The 22,500-nt window shown below is 48.1% G+C and overlaps 1 protein-coding gene across 7 annotated transcripts in view; it reads left to right on the plus strand.

The window, feature by feature from the left end:
- The window catches only part of LOC126578930 (RNA-binding protein Musashi homolog Rbp6), a 568,145-nt gene that overhangs the window by 217,124 nt on the left and 328,521 nt on the right, over positions 1–22,500 (plus strand). For all 7 annotated transcript variants that reach the window (XR_007608412.1, XM_050241999.1, XM_050241997.1 and 4 more), the window contains exon 4: positions 4,665–4,746. Coding sequence is in view for 6 of the 7 variants with exons in the window: in XM_050241999.1 (XP_050097956.1) it covers positions 4,665–4,746 (82 nt within the window). In the remaining variant the exon portion in view is untranslated. The remainder of the gene's footprint in view (positions 1–4,664; positions 4,747–22,500) is intronic.

A 22,500-nucleotide genomic window follows, 5' to 3' on the forward strand; every position in this document is an offset into this window, starting at 1 on the left:
GCCGGCTGTGAGGGAAAATTACCTCACGGTTATTAGTGTGATGTGTGTGCGAGGGAGAAAGAAAGAGAGGGATTTTACTAAAAAAAAACCGAAGGAAACTGAGAAAAAAGCGCTGGTTTTCGAAATGCAAGGAATTAATGCAAAACGAGCCACAACATCCACGCACTCACACATGTGCGCGCGAGCATTTTCCTTTATCAGTGAGCATCCTCACGGGCTCTTCACAATGAACCATTGTTGGAACACAGTACCAGTTTGTGTATGTGTGCTGGGCTCATTTAGTTTGGTACGTTGTTAGTTGGGAGATTTGGTTTTTTTTTTATGTTGGTCTCTTTTGTTTGGTCCACATTCCCATCAGCACCAGTGGCCGGTTAGCACCCGGTCTTCCTCCGACAACCGCCTCTCTCTTCACCACATGCTTGCTGCCTCGATGGTAATTGAACGGCTCTCCGTTGGCCGAACCAGCCCTGTCAGCCTCCAATCTCCTCAACCGGATGACGATGCTGATGGTGATGGCGAACGACGCTCGTCGATGATGATGATGATGGTGCTGATGATGATAGTAACCTACACGCCCACCGGGGATGGACTAAACTTTAATGAAACACACTAAAAGTACCTACTTCGGGGTTTTAAAACAATTTCGATGTTAGCCAAAAACCGGATAGGTGCCGGCCCTCTGTGGGGGTTTAGAACCGGTCCGGGAGGGGGTGGTCTGGAATTTGGGACTCCATTGGCCCTGCCCACCACATATCATGGGCCACCCCTGGAAAAAAGATAGAAAGCAACCGAAAAGTTGGTTGGACGCTAGGGTTTGTCTTGGGTCCGGTAAGGGCTTTGTAAGGGCGAGGTAAGGAATTCCCCTTTGGTCGGCCACAACGAGCTAATGCCGAGCTAACCACAACGTTACGCACATGCACACGAACACACAGGGACATGGGGAGCCCTGAAAACACAACACGGGGCAACCCAATCCGTTGGAATGCTTGGCCCCTTTACACAGGCCCCTGCAAATGGCCCTGGCCCCAGATGATGCCCAAGCCAATCAGGGTGCTGCAGATTAAAAGATTTTACCGTCAAAGATATGCGCAGTGATAGCGGCCTTTGTGTTGGTTTGGTGCGTGCGGGTGTGTGCGTAGATGAAGGGATGTTCGCACCCTTCTCCATCCCCCTCGCCATGTGGCCGGTGTCCATTTTAATCGGCATTTTAGACAGGGTCACAGCATTCGATGTAAAACCTAGTGCTAGGTAGGAGCCCCCCCCCCCCCCCAAATCCACCGGCCCAGTGTCTTGATTAGGAAAGGTGTCCTTTGGGTAGTGGTGGCGAGGTGGCCCCATTCACTAATGGATTCACATTTTTTACTCGGTATCCCTCGTGTCTTTTGTACGTGTTGTCGGTGTATTTATGTTGGAAATTACGGCTCCAAATTGCGTATGGTCATCGGAAGGTGTCGAGTAGAAGAAGGGAACGAGTTCAACGCTGTTTTTCTCTCTCTGTAGGAAGGTGGTTCAGAATTGTTAGTGATAGTTCTGTGTGTGCATAGTTTTGCCACTTAGTTTAACGAAATAATTGCCGGACTTTTGGAAAGAGCTCAATCGCCAAAATGTTGCTTCAACTTTAAAGCGTACGCATTTTTCTTTTTTTTTGTAAAGCAGTATTGAATTTGCATCATGTATTGGTTTTGGTTCATCTACTTGTTTCAGACATTTATCACATTATCAGTGACACTTTGTTGAATTTTCCATCCTGTTAAGACGGTTTTATTACTGATATGTGACCAACTTCAGTTGGTACGATACAGCGTAATGTAATTTACCTTTTCTGAATAATAGCTTTAAGATTGATGATCGCAGTAGACATGGAAAAGTATCTCCTTCGTTACCATATAGCATCTCAAGAGAATAAACAGAAATATTGAATAAATCAGCAAAATAAAGCAATTTTAATAAATGAAACACTATAGCAACATAGTTTTGACAATTGAGAAACCCATTTTGATAACCGAGAGAAAGGAAAAGATCCAGAAAAGCTTGTATTTACTAAATCTCAAGAATAGCATCCAACCACGAAAGGATTTATGGTCTTATGCCGTTGAGCCATTCCATTGCTGGTGCTGCTGCTGCTGCTGCTGTTACAACTTCAAAACCACTAGGAAGATCTGTAGTGAGGCCACTTCGCACCTCCTCTGGACACAAGAACACCGAAAACCGCAACTGCAAGGAACCGTTGTAAGTGCATCAGTTCGAGGAGCGTTCTCCTCCTTCTGCAGCTCATTTCTTCTGCTAATGCTGCTCCCTGGAATGCGAGGCTTTCCTTCCATGGTTTTAATTGCTCCACAAGCGTACACAATCCCTGAACGGTGGAGCCGGTAGTGAATGATTAGAAAGCTTCTCTCTCTCTCTCTCTCTCTCTCTCTCTCTCTCTCTCTCTCTCACACACACTCTCGCTTTATCTACGTAAATGCTGCGGTCACTTATAGGTGTGGCCACACCAACCAACCACGGACCAGTTGGTCTCGGACCGAACGGAAGAGTAGCTAGTGAACAAGTTGCAATTTTCTTCGTCAACAAACGCACGCGCTCGGCAAAGTATTCCAATTTTAATAAATCCTGCCACGGGCACGTCGCCCTCCGTCCCCGAGCCATCCTCGGGCTGGTCATCTCCGGCGATCGGAAATCGGTCGGTCAGCAACAATGCATGGGATCATGGTCTCATGGTATGCACCACGAGAGACCAACGAGGATCTAGACGGGGTGGCTAAATCCCTGAAGGTAAAAGTTTTAACCCCTTTCCAGCCCACCGTGACCGGGGGGTTCGTAGGCCGAGTACCGACCGTGTGTGTCTGTGTGGGGTACGGTGCTGAAGTACTCCACTGGCGCTCGCCTCAGCTCGTTTGAAGTTGAGAAAATATTCAAATTAATACCCAAGCCGCCATGCCGCAGCTCCCCCCGCCATTGACGCCATATCCATGTCCTTGAGCAGGAGCAACCTAGCTGAATGCGTTCCAAAGGCACATCCAGGGGCGCTGCTGAGTGGTGGTTCTTGGTTATGGATATTAGCACGCCGGACCAACCAACCAAGCGACCAGACCTTAGGTACCATCGGGATCATGAGTGGGAAATAATTTCATTTGCTCCGCAATACCGATCGAGGTGGAAGGAGGGGTGGGGGGGGGGCGGATGGTACTCTCAATGGTGCAAAGGGTGTGCCACAATCTCTACCAATCACCACCCAGAACAGGCAGCTTCTTGCAGACACCGTTCGTTTGATGGCTTCGAAAGGGAAAAGTTGCCCGCAAGAAGTTCCACGATCCACGATCCATGCCGACGACCGCATGCGTTGGTGGGTTGGGCTGGGTGATAATTTAATTCCTATAAAAGTAAGTGTTAAATGTATTGAAAAGATTAATCTGGGAAAGTTTAAATGAATTAAGTAAATTTATTTCTAATTTGAATCCCACGAAATGGCATTAACGGGTGGTGTCCTGGGCGCTACGAAGGAAAACTCTTAAATACCCTGGCGATAAGTCAAGCGTCTTGTATGTGTGACTGTGTCTGTGTTTGGTAGCTCGCAATGAAATATAAGGCAATCGTGGCGCAACAATAACTACCTCACTGTTCGCTAAAAATGACCAAAGGACCACGGACCACACGCTTTCCCGAGGGTTTTCTTTTTTCCGCTTTCCAATGAGAGAGAGAGAGAGAGAGAGAGAGAGAAGGCGCGGGCCTTTTTGGGAAAAATTCGCACGATCTGGCCATTTCCGGTTGCACGGTCAAAAGGTCCTCCCCTTCTCCTTGCTCCCGGCGCCCTTCCCTCCAAATCCTGTTCCGCGCTGTCTGTTTTGTCGTGTTACATCGTGGCTTACATCACGTCACGTTTTTTCGACGAAGGGAAACCCGTGGAGGATGGGGAGTCAAATGAAAACCATCCTCACCCCCCCCCCTCCCTTTGTTTCTCCACCACGACCCCCGCTCGGTTGGCAGATTACCATTGTGTCACATCTCGAGAGTGAAGAAAATGGATTATTGCCGCCGTATTTTGTGTCGCGGCACTCGTCGTCGTCGTCGTCGTCACCGTTGAAGAAGGTGTTAGAATTCATAAATGTCAGGCCATTAAAAAAGTTTTATCTCTTCACGCTCTCCCTCACACGTACAGTCTCACTAATAGCCCGGGAAAGGGAAACCATATTGAGCGAAGGGACCTCTTTTTCCCTCCCTTTTTATTTCGACGGACCGACGACGGCTTTCGTGACAATATTTCGTTTGCGTGTTGTCCTAATTGGGGGGGGAGGATGTGTGGCCGGGGAGAGGGGCCCAGGCCGATCGGGATATATTTATGCTAACGAGAACAATTCAATCCGTTCGGTGGCGGCCGCACACACCGTGCGTTAAATGGATCCACCGGAACTGAAGGGATGCTCGGAACTGGTGAAAGGATAGCTCGTGAGGATGTTTATTAGGACATTAAGTGGCGCGCAAACTGCCAGCCAGGCCCGGCCAGGATACATAATTTCTTTTCCACTTTTATCGCCGCACGGATTGCAAAGCAGATAGGGGAAAAAAAACAAAACGAAATGGAATCTTATCGGGCCCTTACCGTTACACGCCTTCTTCGCTCCCATTCAGTAACGCTCTGCCTCTCTCTTTCTCTTGTGTCTTTACAGAAAGTTTGAGAGATTACTTCAGTAAATTTGGCGAAATCACAGAAGTTATGGTCATGAAAGATCCCACCACCCGACGATCAAGGTAAGTGGCCGCCGTACGCGGACATTGCGCGGGACATCTTTTGTTACCGACACTAATTCCATAATGAATCCTTGTATGCTTTGTGTCTTTTTTTATTACTTTTTGTTTAAAATATTTTGTTTTTTGAGTTTTCTAATTAATTTACCAGCAGCTTCGGTACTCTTCAGTGGCATTAAGGTGCCAGAACACGAAAGAAACACTCGTGAGTGGTATACTATCATTGGTTTAGCACTAGCTGCCATTTGAACTTAAAGGTTACTTTTAATCTTTTTGTTTTGAATGAGAATTGAATAACGGTGGACTGTTAATACTGCTTACTGCTCAATCTCAAGAGAAAGAGTTAAAAAAGTTAATTTGAAATCAAGTTGAATCGATTAATTCCACTGCATTCAAATGATTGCATAAAAAGTTTGCATATGGTTTTTATTGTGTTTTCGTGGTTCTTAGCAGCAAGCTGAGTTTAGCTGTGTACTGGCACCTTTACACAATGATTGGCTTTTTTCATGTTGATAGACGAGTTGATAAAATGTACTCGCTAAAGGCGTGTAGCTTCATCCAACACAAAGATTTAGTCAGAATTACGGACAGAATTACCAGCAACGTTTTAACAACTCTCATGATCACTGGCGATCGCTTTGCCAACGATAAATATCCTCACCAGACTCGATTCCATTCAATTCTGCCACCAGCAAGAAACATTTCAATCAATCCTCTCCTCGGACGATACTTTGCATTCGTTTAGCATATATCTTCGTTCTAACCCACTCGCCAGGCTCGTTGACAGTGCAATCGACACCAGCAGTAGGTCCCGGGGGCGGCTCTGTGCTGCCCGCTAATGAGCCCCGTTAATCAGATAACGAATGGACCGACGACGGTTCACCGGCCACACCAGGTGCTGTTGCTCCGAAAGAATTCTGTCGAACATTGGACAGCGGAATAATTGGAAAATAAAGTAGCACCCCATCCACAATCCCCTCCGCGGGTGAGGGTTGGTCATAAATTTCATCAACTAATCACGCCACCATCAGTGGGTGGAATCGGAAAAAGGGACGACAGCAACAACGAGAAGGAAACGAAGAACGAGGAGAAGAACAAAAACCTTCAAAATATAGCTTCGGTGGTGGTGTAATGGAATCTGTTGTCGAGATTGTTGGCCAGAGAAGCGATCCATTGGCAGCGCAACAATGGTGGCCGGCCACCCTTTTCGGCTAGGACGAAACAGCGAAAAGAGTGGTCTCTCCGTGGTGGTAGTTGCAGTAGTAGTAGTAGTAGTAGCGTTGGTAACCTAAATCTATGCCAGTAATTAACTGCTACGTTACCTGCTGCTGCCACTGCCGTTGGTCTAATGGGATTTTCGGTTTTTCGGCTCGCGTGAGTTATGTTGCATGTAGCGCCGATGGTGGCCGGTGCGCTGCCACAACGTGACCAACCGCTGGCCGCTTAGAGACACACACAAACTCATAGATTCCTGACGTCCTGGTGCACCAGAACCAGGACCAAAAGAGCAAAAAGAGTGGCTCAAAACGGCCATCGCTGGCGAGTCGAGGCGTTTTTTTTTTTATGGCAGGCGCAGCCACCAGCCAATGCTTTATGCGACTCGAAGGAAACATTTTCGTTGACATAAAATGGATACCTTCCGGGAGGGGGCCGAGTGAAGCAACCATTTTAAAGGCCCCTCGCTACATCGCGGGAATCATAGATTCTACTTTAGACCAGTCGCGCGTGTCGCGTGGCATAAAGCTCTGTCGCAAAAATTTGTAGACCAATGGGTTTCTTACTTTTGCAAACTGGCGGTGATTGGTAAAAGATTTGCATCATTGAGAAGCACCATTTCTTCGAATTCGAGTTCCATTTCGTTCCAAATGTACACAATGTGCACAAAACAATAACCATCTATCTCTCGCACTAATGATGACGGATGGCTGGATTGCTCGGTTTTTCTGGGTGGAAGCCCCAATCACACCATGGCCAGCCAACACGGCCATTAATGTGTGTTGCATCAATAAATACAGCTCAAAATCAGCCCGCCGTGATTACAACACTGTGTGGCAACCAGTGAATTTGGCAATTTTCTGAAAAAGATTATTGAGTCTGGAACCGTTTTTTTCCGATACCTTGTGGAAGTTTGAAATTTATCACTCGTCCTTAATTTTCCAACCCAACCTATCGATGCTTCAAGCGGACGGGAAACGGTTTTCCCTTGGCTTATCAGCGCACGGCCAAAGGACCTGCACGATGCAGTTCCTGTTCAATTTCCTACTTAGCTTAAGAAGCGTTCAATTTCTTTCTTGTCTTTCTTGCGCGCAAGGGCTGTCCTTGGAAGAACCGCTTTTTGAAACCGCTCGAGGGCTTATGCTGTACCTCATAAGGAGTCCGCTTATTGGCCGAACTGACCTCAGTGTCACGTGCATGGTATGCCGGTAGCGGAAATGGAAATTGAACTTATCGCCGGCGACGGTGATGGAGCGGAAGCAGCAGCGTCAAGTGTCGCTTCCCGTGGTCAGCTGCCAGCCAAGGAGCCGAAGGAGAAATCCCCGTAGGAAGTGATCTCCGATCACTGGGCAGTACGGTCGTGGAGAGAAAAAACGGCGAGAAAAGCAAAAGCGCTCACTGACCCGTTGCTTCATTACTTATCGGCCTGTGGCGCTCGGTGCACTCTGGTGCCTCACCTCCCTCAGGGGGCGTTCAAGTTTTCGGAGGAGCAGCGCGAGGCACACTTCCTCCCGCGGGGGCCCTGTGGTTAGTGGAACTTAATTTCCGATAATTTATTGGTGGTTAGTCTTTAATCAGAAGTTGGTCGTTCGCCTACCGGATCTCGTGGACCGTCGTGGGGAGGAGGAAAAGGAAAGGATAGAAGAAAAAAAAAGAAAAAAAGTGGGAAAAGGACTCCGATGGTGTGGCTCAATCTCAGCCCAGTGACACTTTTAATAAATAGTCGCTTTTTGGGGCACCAGTCGAGCGCGAGTGAGGGATTGTTGTGGCCCCAGATTGGGAAAAGGGTGAAGGATAAAGTTTCTAATCTAAAAGTGGGAGAGAAAATGAAAAAGAACAAAAACCAAAAGGCTCAGTGTGCTTGCGAGATTGTGTTTAAAGCGTAAAAGTTTAAATGCACTTTTTAAATTGCAAAATTGCTTTATAAACGATCTTTTGAACTACAATTAATGACGTGCAAGGGATGCAACAAAGGAGCTTTCAATAAGGGCCTTTATTTAAGGCCCAAGAGAGCAACGTAGATGCCATTTTGTAATTTCATCAATAAATTGACCGTCTTTTTTATTTAATGGAAGCGATGGGAAGTGGCACCTTCGAGTTTTTCTTTGCTGGTCACCGTAACTGGCGTCCTGTCGAAGATACAAGTGTCCCGGATGTCTATGTTCCTGTGTGTGCCGGGGTGGTGTTTGTAATCAGCGATCAACACCGAGCGTCTCCATCAGCGGTGAACAAGCAATAAAGCTCAACGATGACTGCCACCACCTATCGCTGTCGCTTCCGTTGTCCCACAAGACCGCAAACCGTCCGTTCGTTCGTTGATGTCTGCGATATTTGCCGACTCCGGGACCTCGGATGGTAGAGGGTAGGGTAGGATCGATTGCCATTGCCCTTCGTTCATTTGCACGGCGATAGTTGATAGTTGAGGCGGAAGTGAACCTAACTGAGCGACTGAACCACACACAGGACACAGGATGCCACGTGACCAGCGCATCGTCGCCTTCGTTTGTAACGCCCACCAAGTGTCCATTGCTGTTGTTGTTGTTGTTGTTGTGAGGGCGCGCAATGTGCGACATACGATGACCAGTAACGCCCAAGTGTCGATGCACAGACATCAAACTGCTTCGAATGAATGTCTTTTCGGTTTTCGGTGGAGCTCGTCTGGCGGTGTCTGGTGGTGGCCATTTAGTGTCCTGTCGGAAGCTATCAACCCTATGTTCGGTCACTTCTTTTCACACCACACCGGACACCGGCAGCTTCCGGTTCTGTTTTCTCCATTCCCGAACCACCGAAATCACCGAAAAAGCCCGACGTCCGAGGTGTCGCTCAACGTCACTTGTGACCGGACTGCTTGGCGGTGCTTGCGTCAACTGGCCGTTGGTATGGTCAGTTGGTCAACGTGGCGGAGTGGAAAAAAGGGGAAGGAAATTGAAAAGTAAAGCAGTATCGTAAGCAACAGAAGGACAGAGGCGACTTGTCTCGAAGACCATCATTCTAGGGCCTTCGATTGGAAAATGGTGGAAACTTTGGCAAAAAAATAGGCGGGCTGCGAGAAAGGATTCGGAAAACTTAAAAATGATTGCCAGTCGCTCCAAGGGAGCCGAGTAACGGTCAAAAGCGTCAGCAGTGGATGCCGGCCACAGGACGATAAAATACAATCAAAACACCTTCTCGCTTCGAAAGCCCACGAGCAATGGAATGAAACGAGTCGCTTGCGCTTGGCTTGCTGTCCCGCGATAGCAGTTTTTGGAGAGAGAATTAATAGAGTGTTGATAATAGCGATAAGATCGGCGGTTTGTTAGGGAAAGCCGACCCGGGGGTAAGCGATATTAAATATAAACTTGAGGCAATGTGGCGTGTTTGGATTTCATCAGCAGCCATCAGACAATGTGGCGCAACGATCGCCTTCAATTCGCATCCTTTACTGGCCCATCTTATCGTTGGCGTTGGTTCTAAATTTTCGCCAAATTGATATCGAGTCGCAATCTGCATGAAACTTATGAAATCTCCACCGAGAACGCATAAAAGTGAATGTTTTCCTTCGGCATATCGGCCATACATTGCCAGCACCAGCTACTCCAGTTTATGCTGATCAGGTAGCCACATGTTTAGACCGGTTGATGGCTTATCCGGATCCGTTGTTTGAACTCTGCTTCAGCTTCGTCGTTCTAGCAGCATCCACAAGAGCCCTGATCATCATCTGCAGCATGTGGCCGAGTTTTGGCCGCGATCGCAATGCTTTCCGCGGCATCACTCATTTCTCATTCCGTGAAAAACCATTTAAAACCGGCCACTGGGCCGGGAGCATACAAAAAAGGGGTCTCGCCAGGGGGTACCATCCCCACACCACTCCTTTCAGTCCCTTCGAGGGCGTTCGTGCATTTTATGGGCGCGTATTATTGCCACTCGTACGGAGGTCCTGACGTCGGCCACGGCCATATGCGGTGTGCGTGTTCCGTCCTGTATCCTGGCACCAAGTGCGCAGCAGTACGCACCCGGAGCTGCCCGAGAGAGCGCGCGTTCAAGCGCAACATAAACAAACAATCCTACCGCCCACGGGGAACAGTTGTGGTGGCCTGCAAGGTGAAATCGGGCGAGGGCGGTAAAGCAGAAGAGGCAAAAAATGCTTAAACGCACCCGTTGGGGATGGTGCGTTGGTGAGCGGCAAAAATCTGGCGGCAACCAGAGGAAGTAGGGAGCGGTGGCGGTGGTGCAGTCTCTGGATCCATTTTACATGAGCGAAAGCTGCCATAAATTAACGATTAATAAAAAAGCAATAACAGCTCCCGCATGATAATGATAAAATTATTTAAATTTATTATTTCTGCACCACCTTCTCTCTCTCTCTGTTTTTTGTTGTTGTTCCGTGTGATTTCGTTCCTTCCATCTCACTCTCTCTCTCTTTCCATCTCTCTCTCTCTTCTTCTGTTTTTAACTCCGTTGCCAGCGAGCGAGCGAACGATATTCTTATTCTTTTGCTCATCGACGGCCATCCAGTGGAGCGCCACTCGCCACGCGCGCACGCTGGTTGCTTCGTTTTTATTTGAATTTCTTTCCCGTTGGTTTGGCTCCATAGCACTGGGCGTACTGGGGCACAGCCAAAAGCCTTTTGCGTTCGCGCTACTCACCGGCGTTTGCATACCGACCACGCCACGTGCTGTTGCTCGTCCGCTTCTGTGATTAATCATGAAAGAGAAGTGATTATAAGCGATAAGCGGATTCAATTCCGCGGGTAAGCAAGCAGAGCGCAAGCAGTAAGCGAATAAATAGACGAATTCGATTGCTGGGACCTCAGCCAAAGGTTGCCAGGGGTTGGGCCTTCAACAATAATAACAGATATTTATGCAATCAACACTTCTGGGTGAGAGTGATGGTGCCTCCGGTCGGTTTATCACTCGGTGACTGTGACAGTTGACTCGTGGGTTCTCCGGGGCCAGATTGTGTCCATCAACGGGACGGAACTATTTATTTTGTCCACCAACCAACCAGTACCATTGTTTTTTCTCCGTGGCAACTCTCTTGTGTAGTCGGTACATTGAAGACTCCATTAAATGCTGTGTTACATGCTGTGTCCTAGGTCCTAGACAGTGCAGCACTGCCAACAGGACAGTTTAGCGAGCATAGAAAGAGGACAATCCGATATCAATGTTGGCGAGAACGAGGCTTGCATCTGCGTCAGCATCTGGTTTGAAGGGTTTTTGCTGTGTTCTGTGTTCTGGGCAATAGGCAAAATAGAACAAAAAACACACGCTCTCAACAACCCGAAAAAATACGGAGCGCAAAGAAGAAGCAGAAGAAACTGCTTCAAACGATGAGCGAAATGTTTTTCGAAAGGGTAATAACGAAATTTTTAAATGCCATAAACACAATCTGTGACTGTGACACACACGAATAAATGTTCCTCCCTCCTCCCTCTCTTACCGACGTTTTTTTCATTTATTTTTGGATGAAGAAGGGGACAGCACCCAACGATACGGTGCTTGGCGATGACATCCTTTTTAAGTGGCTTTCGGTGGTGGTTCGGTGGCACCATGATGGCCCCAACACCATCACCACCACCAAGGGCAGGACGCCGTTATCACCAGAAACGCGCCGCCATCATCACATGGTTCGTGTGTCATCCAAAATGGAGAGCGAGCGTGAACCAAAAAACTGCATTTCCGCTAGGTCGTTCTTTGCAGGCCATGGCCTTGCACGCGGCCACTAAAAGTGTCAGCTTTTGCCACTAATGTCGGTTGCAATTGCCTCTCCACAAACGGAAACGAACACACGCATTCGGCAAATTACTATTCAAATCCCCAATTGTTTCGATTGTGGTAATGTAAAAAGAAAACAGAATTATAATCTCTTTCGTCTACTCGTCCTGTGGCCACTCGCCGGGCCCTAGTGCGTAGAGAGCGTTTTCATTTCCATCCGCCCATGGAAAGCGTGAGCAAAAAACGGGGCAGGGCCAGGATTCCTGCATCAAATATTCATTACTTCTGGGGATGAAATATTTCCATCATCAAATGGAAAGGTAAAACTGGCAAAGGCAAACTGGCAAAGAACGAAGAACGCACACGCCGGTTAATGGGGTTGAATGGCGGCGCTTAATAGCGAGCGGCAGCTGGCAACCGATTGTGTCACGTTTGTGATTAATGGCGAGGAGAGCCGATGAGGGGGGGAAGGATAGATGGTGGCCATACCGTGTCCAGAGTCGGTGACAGAGCAGATACGGTGTGCTGATAGCATGGTGGCGAATGTGACTCTTCTCGTTCACCGTTTTGGGAGTTCTGGAGATAACAGAAAAAACAATTATCTGATCGAGATGCAAGGTGCAACTGGAGATTCTGTGTACTTTTCTTCTTACTCCAGAAAATCCACAGTAATGCTGTTGCAGGCATTGCAGTTGCATTCAGCTTCACACGGATTTTTCTGCTAACTATAAAAACCAGGACGCAAAAAATTCAAAATCAGTTCATTTTGTGCAGTAAAGCGTGTGATGCTTCGAATTGCCGTCTCGAGATGATAATTCGTTTCAAAAGAGACACAATCATCGAAGAAATCTAAAAAGAATCTTAATTTGGATGTTAGTTTTTATCATTTCTCCTTTACTTCAACCGAATAGAGAAGCAAATGAATAACTTTTACGCATTAAATCGATGTTAAATTTTATAATATTGCATATTTAATGCCAAGCCCTTCACAAAACCCGCTGCAGATCGAATGACACGGTCTACGTCAAGTATCTTCCTAGATAGAAACCATTTTCCATGGCGCACAATTGCGTTTAAAACGCCAGCGCAAACCCGAGGAAGCATCTGCGGCCATTGTTTTCTCGGTGCCCGGCACCCAGCACCCCAGAAAGAAAAACCCCTGGCCACTAATGAGCGTCAGAGCCAACTGTCAACAGCCATTTATCTCATCCCCAGAATCCAGCTAGCCAGTCATCCGCGGAGGTTGATCTCCGGCTGGTCGATTGCCGTTGCCCCTCATTAACACCCCGCGAGTACCACACCGTGGACACGTGTCCGAATTTCCCCCTCCGAGCCGTGGGTGTTTAAAAAATCATCATCCCTGCTTGGCCAGCCGACCCCTTTTAACGGTCCGGCCAATGACGCTGGCACATTGGGCACATTGGGTTCATCATCCCTCATCATCCGTCGGTCGTTGGCGAAAGAACAGACCCAGACCCAGGCCCAGACCGCACCGAAGTGTCACAAACTTTTCCACCGGATCGGATGGGCTCACTTGCGACCAACCGACCGTCATCTCGTCATTGTCGCCTCCGTTCGCTTGACGAAAGCGAAGCCTCGGCTCATCGGTGCGTCCAAAGCAGCAGCAGCTCCCCGACCGGCCGGTGAGGGTTTGGCGATAAGAAAGAATTGAAAGATCAGCACCACACGACATCCGCATCGGTACCATCTTCTTGAGGCTTCTGCAAACGACATTCTGGCCACAAAAAGGGGGTAGGGAGTGGTGCAAATCTTCCTTCCTTCCACCGTCGCTCCTTGTTTTTTTTTCACTCAACTCAAGTCGAAGTCTTTCGAAACGATAAAACCAAGATGGAAATTGAGGAGATAATCTCTTCTTCTCTGTGCCCTTCTCTCTTTCGCTCTCTCTCTCTCTCTCTCTCTTTCTCTCTTTTTTTCTCTCTCTCTCTCTCTCCCTCGATGACATTTTAATAAAGTGCGGGAAATATTTTATTCTAACCAAGCGAAGCGGGCCAAGCTGTGTTGCTGCAGGCTGCCTTCTCCAGATGTCCTGTTTCTACATTTTTGGAATCGCGTTTTTGGAAGCCTCATCCTCTTTACCCCGAAAACCTTGTCTGCTGGACATTTTTGTCCTGGATTTGGCACGCTTGTCCATCGCGGGCCGTTCACAATCGATCGGATTGTCGGAGCAGGAATGAAACGGATTTGCCAACCTTGCTGTCATTGAATTCGCTGGGAATTAGGCACGCCCAAAGTGATGTTTAAAGAAGCGCGTAAGAATGCGTCACTGCGGCCACGGATTCCACCGTCACATCGCGCGAAACATGATGATTGATGATCGCACGATGTAAAAGTCGTCCTGCACGACACCGAAACCGAATCGATCCCACGGAATACGGGGCGTCCGGTAAATTCCTACGCAAAATGTATATTTCATCGACAAATCCCACCGCATTCGGCCCTCCTTTATTCAGGACTTCAATTGTACGCGGAAGCACACATTTCGCGACGTGACGCGTTTTATGACAAAATGTTTATCGCTTTCAAACGCGCCCATTCGATCGCATCCGCGTGTTGTTCTGACGGTGGTACGACATGCCCAGGGAAATGGAGGAAAGGAGGGGGGGGAATACATAAATTCATCAGTGCGTGCGGCGTGAGAAATGCAAAAGAAAAACATATTTCCTGCAAGCGCTCTGTTCGCATCCATTCATCTCACTTTCAATTTGGCAGCCGGCACAGTCCGCTGTCTTAACTAACTCGTAACCATTTTGTTACGCTCAGCGCTAGCGCTGAAGACGCAAGAGGAAAAAGTGGAGGGTGAGGGGAAGCTTTTCATTTTTCCTTTCCAATTTCCTTCAGCAACAGCTTCCACGGCACGTTTTGTGGACCGTGGAGTGCGAACGCGAAAATGAAACTAATCCGTCATCGCGAGTAAGCGAGCGCCAATTGTGTGGTGACGCTTTTCCGCGTCCGCGTCACTCGCGCACAAACCCACACAGTTTCCGTGATTTTTTGCGAAATTTATGTGTTCCACGAACCGGCTCGCTAGGTGCGTGAAGGAAAGTGAAGGTGCTTTCTGGCAGCTCCTGAGCCGATGAGCCGATGAATCGCTTCTCGTTCGTTGTTGTATCACTTGCCGCCAACATGCACGCCCAACGCGTGGAAAATATGGCATTTTCCCTCGTTAATCTGCTTACGGAAAGCCTCCATCTTGCGCTCCGGCTCACGCGCGCTCAGTTCATGTTAACCGATTTTTACGATTTGGTTCCGTGCGTTTCCGAACCACCCGCCACTCAGCTTTTTTAGGAAGCGATCAGCCAAAAACGCTCGCGCCTTTGACGACCACGACGCTTTTCCGGGCAACAAAATGGCACCGACACGTGAGCTGCGGATGGTGATTGTTTTCCCACTGCGCCGAAATGATTCTTGGTCTTAAAACACTTTTATGATGAGCCGCTCGCTACCGCGGAACCACGCACGAACCTCATCTAAAGGGGAAAGCGGATCTTCTGCTTCATCCCATTAGGATCGACAACGCGTCGTCGACCCCCAAACGTTCCTTCAAACCATTCAATACCTTCCTTTCCCTTTTTCTCCCTCTCTCTCTCTCTCTCTCTTCTTTCGAGCGTCAATCCGAGCGCCTCGGGAAAGATCTGTGAAGATGTTGAATAATTTATGCAATAAAACTCAAATTTGCTCTTCGCACCTCATGGCGTGGTCTGACAAAGCGGGAGGAGGGTGAGCTGAAGTTCCGATTCACGCGATGATATTGCCACCGAGACACCCGGGGAAGTCCGTCCGCGGATTGTCGAAATCCGAAATGAGCTTCACCCCGGGGCTGCGATTTGATTTTGATCTTTGGCCTCTTTCATACTCTCTATTTTTGCGCTTTTTCCCACCACCATTATCCTGCCGGCATGCTGGTGGAGATTTTCCAAAAAACAAAAGAGACAAAAGGGGGAAGTGAATCGAGAAACGAAAGTTCGGTGCAATCGGTGGTTGCAGTTCGCTTTCGCCACAAGGACAACCGCATGAATCAAGATAACGTCACCGGCGAGGGCGAAGACGACGTTGGAACGCGTAAAGTGTCACCCAATTTGTTTAATACACTCCAGCGCCACCAGTGACTTCATTTCCTTGGAATGGTTATAGTGGTGGTACTGGCTGGCCACAGACAGAAGTGGCAAGAGGCGACCTAAGCACACTTAATGTAGTAGTGTCACTAGTCGCCAGCTAGTGCTGCCTCTACTGCTGCTGCTGTAACCTTCTTCGCCTCAGAAGAAGATCGACCTCATCATTCATCACCGCCGCCGCTGCCAAAAGTTCTTTCCATGCGTTGGGCTCCGGGAAGTTGATGAAAAACTAGTTCATATCAGACTGTGGCTGCGTGGCTGAAGAGCGGTGGCCACCAGGGAAATATGATGAGCGTGCAAATTTCAAGCCATTTCTTCGCTCAATCATCAAACTCACTGACGACGATGAGGACGACGAGAACTAGGGCGGTTAGTGTCGGCGAACGGAGTCGGCATCGGAGTCAGTGCGTGTGCATCGCTAGGATGTAGTGCGCGAGGGCTTTGCACAAGAAAAATGACTCCACCAAACGCCCAAATCAGTGCACCATCAGTGAAACGGTGGTGGAAAAAGGGAGCGGAAAATGAAAACTATCTCTTCGTCGAGGAAGCAGAAGAACGATGGAAGACAAAAATGGTGAAACGTTTAGCGTTTAGCGTCGTCTAGTGCGATGGAACAACAGAGAGATGGAGAGAGAGAGAGAGAGAGAGAGAGAGCGAGTGAGAGAGAGAGGGAGAGAGAAAGAAAGCGAGCGACCGAGAGAGAGCGATAAGAAACGTTGCCTTTCGCTGGAAAAATAGTTTTCCTCGATGCTGTGCAGCAGCTCCGGTGCGGAGTGCACTCCCAGGGTCCCAATGACGTTGCGCGATGCGAACCGGAAAAGATTTTTCAAACTTTATCTTCTCCCCAAAAAGATTCCCCTTGCCTTCCTGCTCCTCTCCCTCTCTCTCTCTCTCTCTCTCTCTCTCTCTGGGGAGTTTGGTTCTCTTCCCTCGAGGATGCCACCAAATGTGAGTAAAACGTGAACGAGTGGCGTTTATGCGGGTAGCATAAAAACTGGCCCACCACTCAGATTCGACCACCACCGAGACGAGGAATGCTCAGCTCCCTTGTGTGTGGGTAGCGCATGACACGCGGAAAAGAAATCGAAGATGAACGCCCGCCGGTAGATAAAAGTTAATGTTTTGCTCATTTATTTCGATTAAGTCGAGTCCAGTCGAGATCGCCAGGGTGTAAGAGAGAGAGAGGGAGAGAGTTTAAAGAGGAGATTGGTCATTTTTGAGAATCTTTTCCGCCCGACGCCGATAATACCCCGACCGATGGTTGATTATGTGTGCGATGGTCGCCTTATGCTCTCGTCCTTTCCACAGTCGCTTTCCTGTTCTGTTTGTTTTTTGGTCAGCAATCAGCCACAAAAATCAACAAACAGATATGGGAAGTTGGTGACAGGCGTAGTAGTGGGGAGTCGCCTTTCGTCTTGTTTTTGGTGGAGCTTTCGCATGTGGGATACGGGAGCGCGATATTTATGAAGAATGTTTTTCATTTCAGTTATTAAGCAAATAGATCAAATGGTTTTTCCTCGCCATTCGAATACCACGGCACCATTCGGATGCTGTTGCTAGGCTCGAGCTTGTTATTTTGGAACAGCTCGTAAGTTGGGCAGCGGTTCTTTCTTTCGAGTGTTTTCGTTGACCGTTTTGCTCGTGGCCATCGGACTATCGGAAAGGACTCGTATGCAGCGTTGAGTTATGTTTAGATTCATCGTCGATCTTTATTTTTCTTGGTTTTGTTTCTTGTTTTATGGCTACGATATTTAATACCGTGGCCTAACCGATTGAAGAAACAGAACTGATGCTGTGAATGATAAGAAACGAGATCGTGCTGCTCTTAGGAATTTATGTTGTGGCGGACTTTGAATAATTAAATATTTTTGTTTAATTTTATCTATGGCTAGCACAACGGCTATGAATGCATAGCTTAAAGGCTAACGTATTTCAGATAAATCTCTTTGGCATAAAAATAATTTTGAGAGTTCATACCTAGCGGCCATTCTATGAGATTATCTGACAATATGTTCGGAAAGCATTCGTAGCAGCGACAGATTATCTGATGAATGATGACTTAACCGAGTGCTACTTTGAACGCTTTGAGCTCGCCAAACAAAACAACATAAACTGCTTATGAAATGGTAAGCATGGCAAAGGAAAAATGAGTCGAATGCCATTGCTCTCTGAAATTCACGCTCTGAAACGCCAGATGGTTGAAGTTAGAACGTCGCAGAATCTGCTCTAAATAATTTCAGATCGTGAACAAAAAGTACAGACATGTAGAGGCCTTTTCACATTCCTATAGTGGATCCATTTAAGTGAAATTTAAAAAAAAATATGGCATTACGAGGGGAACTATACGTACAAAATGATTAGAATAGCAGGAATAGCCTTCAAATAGCAGGAAAATACGCATTTTGCTGTCCTGGAAATGCCTTTAGCCACAGCAAATTGGCAAAAACCCCTTTTTTCGACCGTCAATGTCATGCAGCGCGAGTAACACGATCCCACCATACCGTGAATGTCCTCCAAGAAGTCAATCTTTATGTACCACAGCAACTCAGTTTACCCCTTTTGGCACACAGGAAAGGGCCCCTGATAGTAAGCTCACTGACCTGATTTTTCGATGACTCCTCGAGAGCATTAAGCCTCCCGGAGGGGGCGCACTGTTAATGTTGAGGTAAACAGTGGCCAAGACGTTTTAACGGCAAAGAAGCAAATCAAGCAGCAGGCTTTACCACGAAAGTGAAGTGGAAATCCGTGGAACGAACGAACGAACGAACGAAGGAAAAAAACCGTTCGTCATCCGCTGAGTGGGAGCTGAAGCTTAGCTGTCAGTTGAAGGCTTCCAGAGTGGCACCCCCGGAGGAGGTGGCAGGCAAAATGGGGGCGGGGGGGGGGGGGGAAGGCTACAGTTTACCAATGACGAGATCGCGCCGAGAATGTTCTGAACTGAAAGTGGCTGAGGGCAGCGGAGGACAAGCGTTATGGTTCCTAGCACCTTCTGCTCTGTTCGACGTCATGAGCCAATGTTCTCGTTGGGCGGGTGGGTGGGTGTGTGCGTGTGTGTGGGTCAGTAATGATGGGTGGTGGGTGGTGCGAATGGTGGCAGTAGCGGCAGCAGCAGCGCCGGCAGCGGTTAGACCGTGTAAAACTGTCGACTGCAGCAGATTTTCAATGTGATATCGATTAATTAATTTAAACAAGCTGACAGCTTGCGAAGGATAAGCGCGTGCCCAACAACCAAACAGCCAACCAACCTCACCAACCAGGGAGTGCCAACGTTGGCCAGCGGTGTTGGTGTTGGTGCTGGTGTGCTCAGTGATCCAACATCAGCGTGTACTTGCTCAGCCCTGGCACCACTGGTTGGCGTTTCGCTGAGCTAAGCATCTCCGGGGCAGGCATGGCATCAACGATCTCAACGGACAAACTGTGCTGACTGAGTGTGAGAGAGAGAGAGAGAGGAGGGGGGGGGGAGGTGGGGTAGGGGAATGTGAGAGTAAACTGAAACCCCAACATTAGCATTGATTGAACCTTTGCTGATGACCGTCCCAAGCTCGAGCTCGAGCAGCACCAGCAGCCAGCTGCACATCGGCCAACGACTGGTGGCGGCCATTGCTGGCCATGCAAGCAGTGAAGCAGCAGCAGCTTACCGCAGAACATCGAGAACACACTCGAGAGCCCGGAGGAGGAAGGGCTGGAGGCTGGAGGGGTTAAATCTGTAACATGGTTTCGGTGTAAAATGAATCGTTAACCATGGCGTTGCGTACCAAACGTGGCAACGACATCTCAACTAATGCCCTGCGGCCCGGCACTCCCCTCCTCCTCCTCCCCTCGGGAGGTGATTATCGATCCATAATTAGGATGCAATCGTCGACGATGATTCGCCATTTTGGCAAACACGCGACCAGTACGTGCCACGGGCGATGGCGCACGGGCTGCTGCTGCTCGTCCGCTCGTCCGCTCGTCCGCGAAGACACTTCAAGCCACTCAAGTGCATTTTAATGTATTCCAATGGGCCGGGAACGATCCATCGCGGTGGCACTCGTTCGTGTGTTGGGGGGGTAAATCTCCGACACATAATTACGCTGGAGTGTAGAATGAAATGTGCTACTTCTCTCGCTCTCTATTGATTAGCGATCAGCTGTTTGCGCAACGTCAGCCAACGTGGCTGGCCGGGGGGGAGAGCGAAGGATGTGTGATTTACACATCCCCCTCCCCCCCCCCCCCCCCCCGGGCCAAGGGCGCTGTCAGGCATGTAGCATATGCCAATTGGCAAGATTCATCGTTGGGTAAATCGATCGATTGCTCGCTTGTTGGAAATGCAATCATCGGATCGGATCGAATCAGATGATGGTTTTGGGTTTTTGTGCATTTTTGGTACCCTCCCCCGAACCACGTGTTCGAGCAATTATGGCAGTGTACCTTTGCGCAATTGATGTGCTTGATAAAGTAAAGTATAAAGAGCCGTATTTACTCTGCAGGGCACACGCATGCAAACAATTATTGGCCTAACGATGAACGATGAACGGTGAACGGTAAAGAAAAGTGGACTCCGAAGGGTAATTTATGGAATGATTTGGCCAATACGCTAACCAGGATATGCTTCGCTGTTCGATTTAATCCACGGTGGCTCTCAGAGAATTACACTTGAATCATTATCCTTTTCACATGGTTTGTTTTTACTGAGAAAGGTAATTGTTGCGGTTCAATAGTGATCAAATATGATGGAATCAATTGAATATGTGGTTGAATTTTTACACTGAGACAGGCTCCAGTCATCGATATTAAAATAGGATGATTGTTAAAATAGAGGACGGTTAGGGAGAGGATGTTTTTAAACTTTTACATCTTTTTAACATTCCCCTAGGTTATATCATGTTTACGATTATTATAGATCCTTATGAACAACTTATAAAAACGAAAATCATGTTTATCTTCATGTTCTTAGCTTTATCAAAAGAGAAACATTTGCTTAATGGGATTGAAGAATCAATCAAACATTGCGCCCTGTTCTTATATCCTACAAATAACTGGGTTTCAAGTAATAATCCACGCGATTTATGTTTATTGGAAGATCTATTCGAGCAACATAATGTGTCATAAACATAAAAACAGCAGAAGGAATTGATAGAGAGTTGAGCAATAGTTTTAATGAAGGAATAAATCAGATTCTGCTCAATTCGCTCGATGATATTTATTTGTTTCAACCAAACAGAAGGGACTCTCATAGTGCCAAATGTTTTAATCAAACGCACGTTGTTGGAGTACCGGTTTGGCGAAGGATTTTACTCTCAGAATGTGTCCAAATTGAAAAAATCCTACTTGAAAAGGACCAGACAGTAAGAAAAGCTGGCCAAGCATAAATAAATACTGGCACATATCTTCCAAACACTTCCTCTACTGGTCCCGTATTTTAGAGTTTCCTTCAACATTGCGTTAAAGCAAAGTACGCGAACTAATCTCTAATCCAGCCAAACACATAATGGAATGATGTAGCACTCCAGCAGACCACCGCGCGACAATATCGTGGACCGATCCTTTGAACCACTGGAGAGCGAAAAGTTGAACAAAAATCGCAACAAAGGACCGACCGTACCGTCGCCGGATGACGTCGCTTCTTCTCTTTCCGCTTCATGATTCGCCGTGAAATGGCACGGCACACGCCCAAGCCAAAAGGCACACAAACACAACACGCATCAGCGTCAGCGGGCGTGGAGCGGCATAAAGACATTTTTCGTCAAAACCACAAAAGCGTGGAAACGCACCACTCGCTCGCACAAACCCCAGGCCTGTGGCAGAAAAAAGGAACTAAAATTTCAGCAACAACAACAACCAACAACAAGCAAAAGAGAAGAAAAAAAAACCCGGGAAAAAACCATCGAAACCAAAAACGGACAAAAGCTTCGCCGATAAAGCAATATTTTCGCGAACCGAAGCGCGAGCCACCACTCACTCTCTTCCCTAAGCTTCTGTCTCAACCCCCTTTTTGCTGCGTGCGGAAAAACATGTTGCCAATGCTCCCTCCCGAGCGGTAGCATCATACACGACACACGAGGATCGAACTCGAACTCGCTTTCGGTAGACGTTGGTGGTTGTCTTGGTTGCCGTCCTCGTTGTCGTCGTGCGACGATAATAAAACATTTTCCGCTTCTGTGACGGCGAAACGTTTAAGCTCCTTCGTCTTGCCCCGTTTGGCCCCTTCCGCTTCTCGAGTCACGTTTGACTGACTGACTGACGGAAAGCCAACCTCTCCCCCCCCCCTTTTCGGTGTTTCGATCGCACAAGAAAACACACATGCACGGCCATGCAGGGGTGGCGTGGGAAAGTCGGTGGAAAACATATTTCTTGATAGGTTTTCATTACCAAAACCAAGCAGCACCAGCGATGCGGCAGCAGATGGCCACCCATAGCCCCCGTATTGGTGGCCACATCCAATGAACGTCGTCCAATGTCGTCGTCATCTTCAATCGAACACGGATTCAAATGGTCTCCCCCCAAGGCAAAAGGCGAGGACGTCGAGGAATGTTTGCGGTCGCGGGCGTCCTCCACGCGTCCGTTACGCCAGTTTATTTTGTTTTCCTCGCTTCTGCACCGTCCTCGCGACACCCGTCCTCGTACTGGTCTTTCCCAGCTTCTGGCGATCGCATTCTTTCCTTTGATAAGCGACGAACGCAACCGGGCGTGTTTGGTTTTGGTTGGACTATTTTCCACAGCAAATCCTCCACCAC

Source organism: Anopheles aquasalis, chromosome 3, assembly GCF_943734665.1.
Source record: "Anopheles aquasalis chromosome 3, idAnoAquaMG_Q_19, whole genome shotgun sequence".
Classification (NCBI taxonomy): Eukaryota; Metazoa; Arthropoda; class Insecta; order Diptera; family Culicidae; genus Anopheles; species Anopheles aquasalis.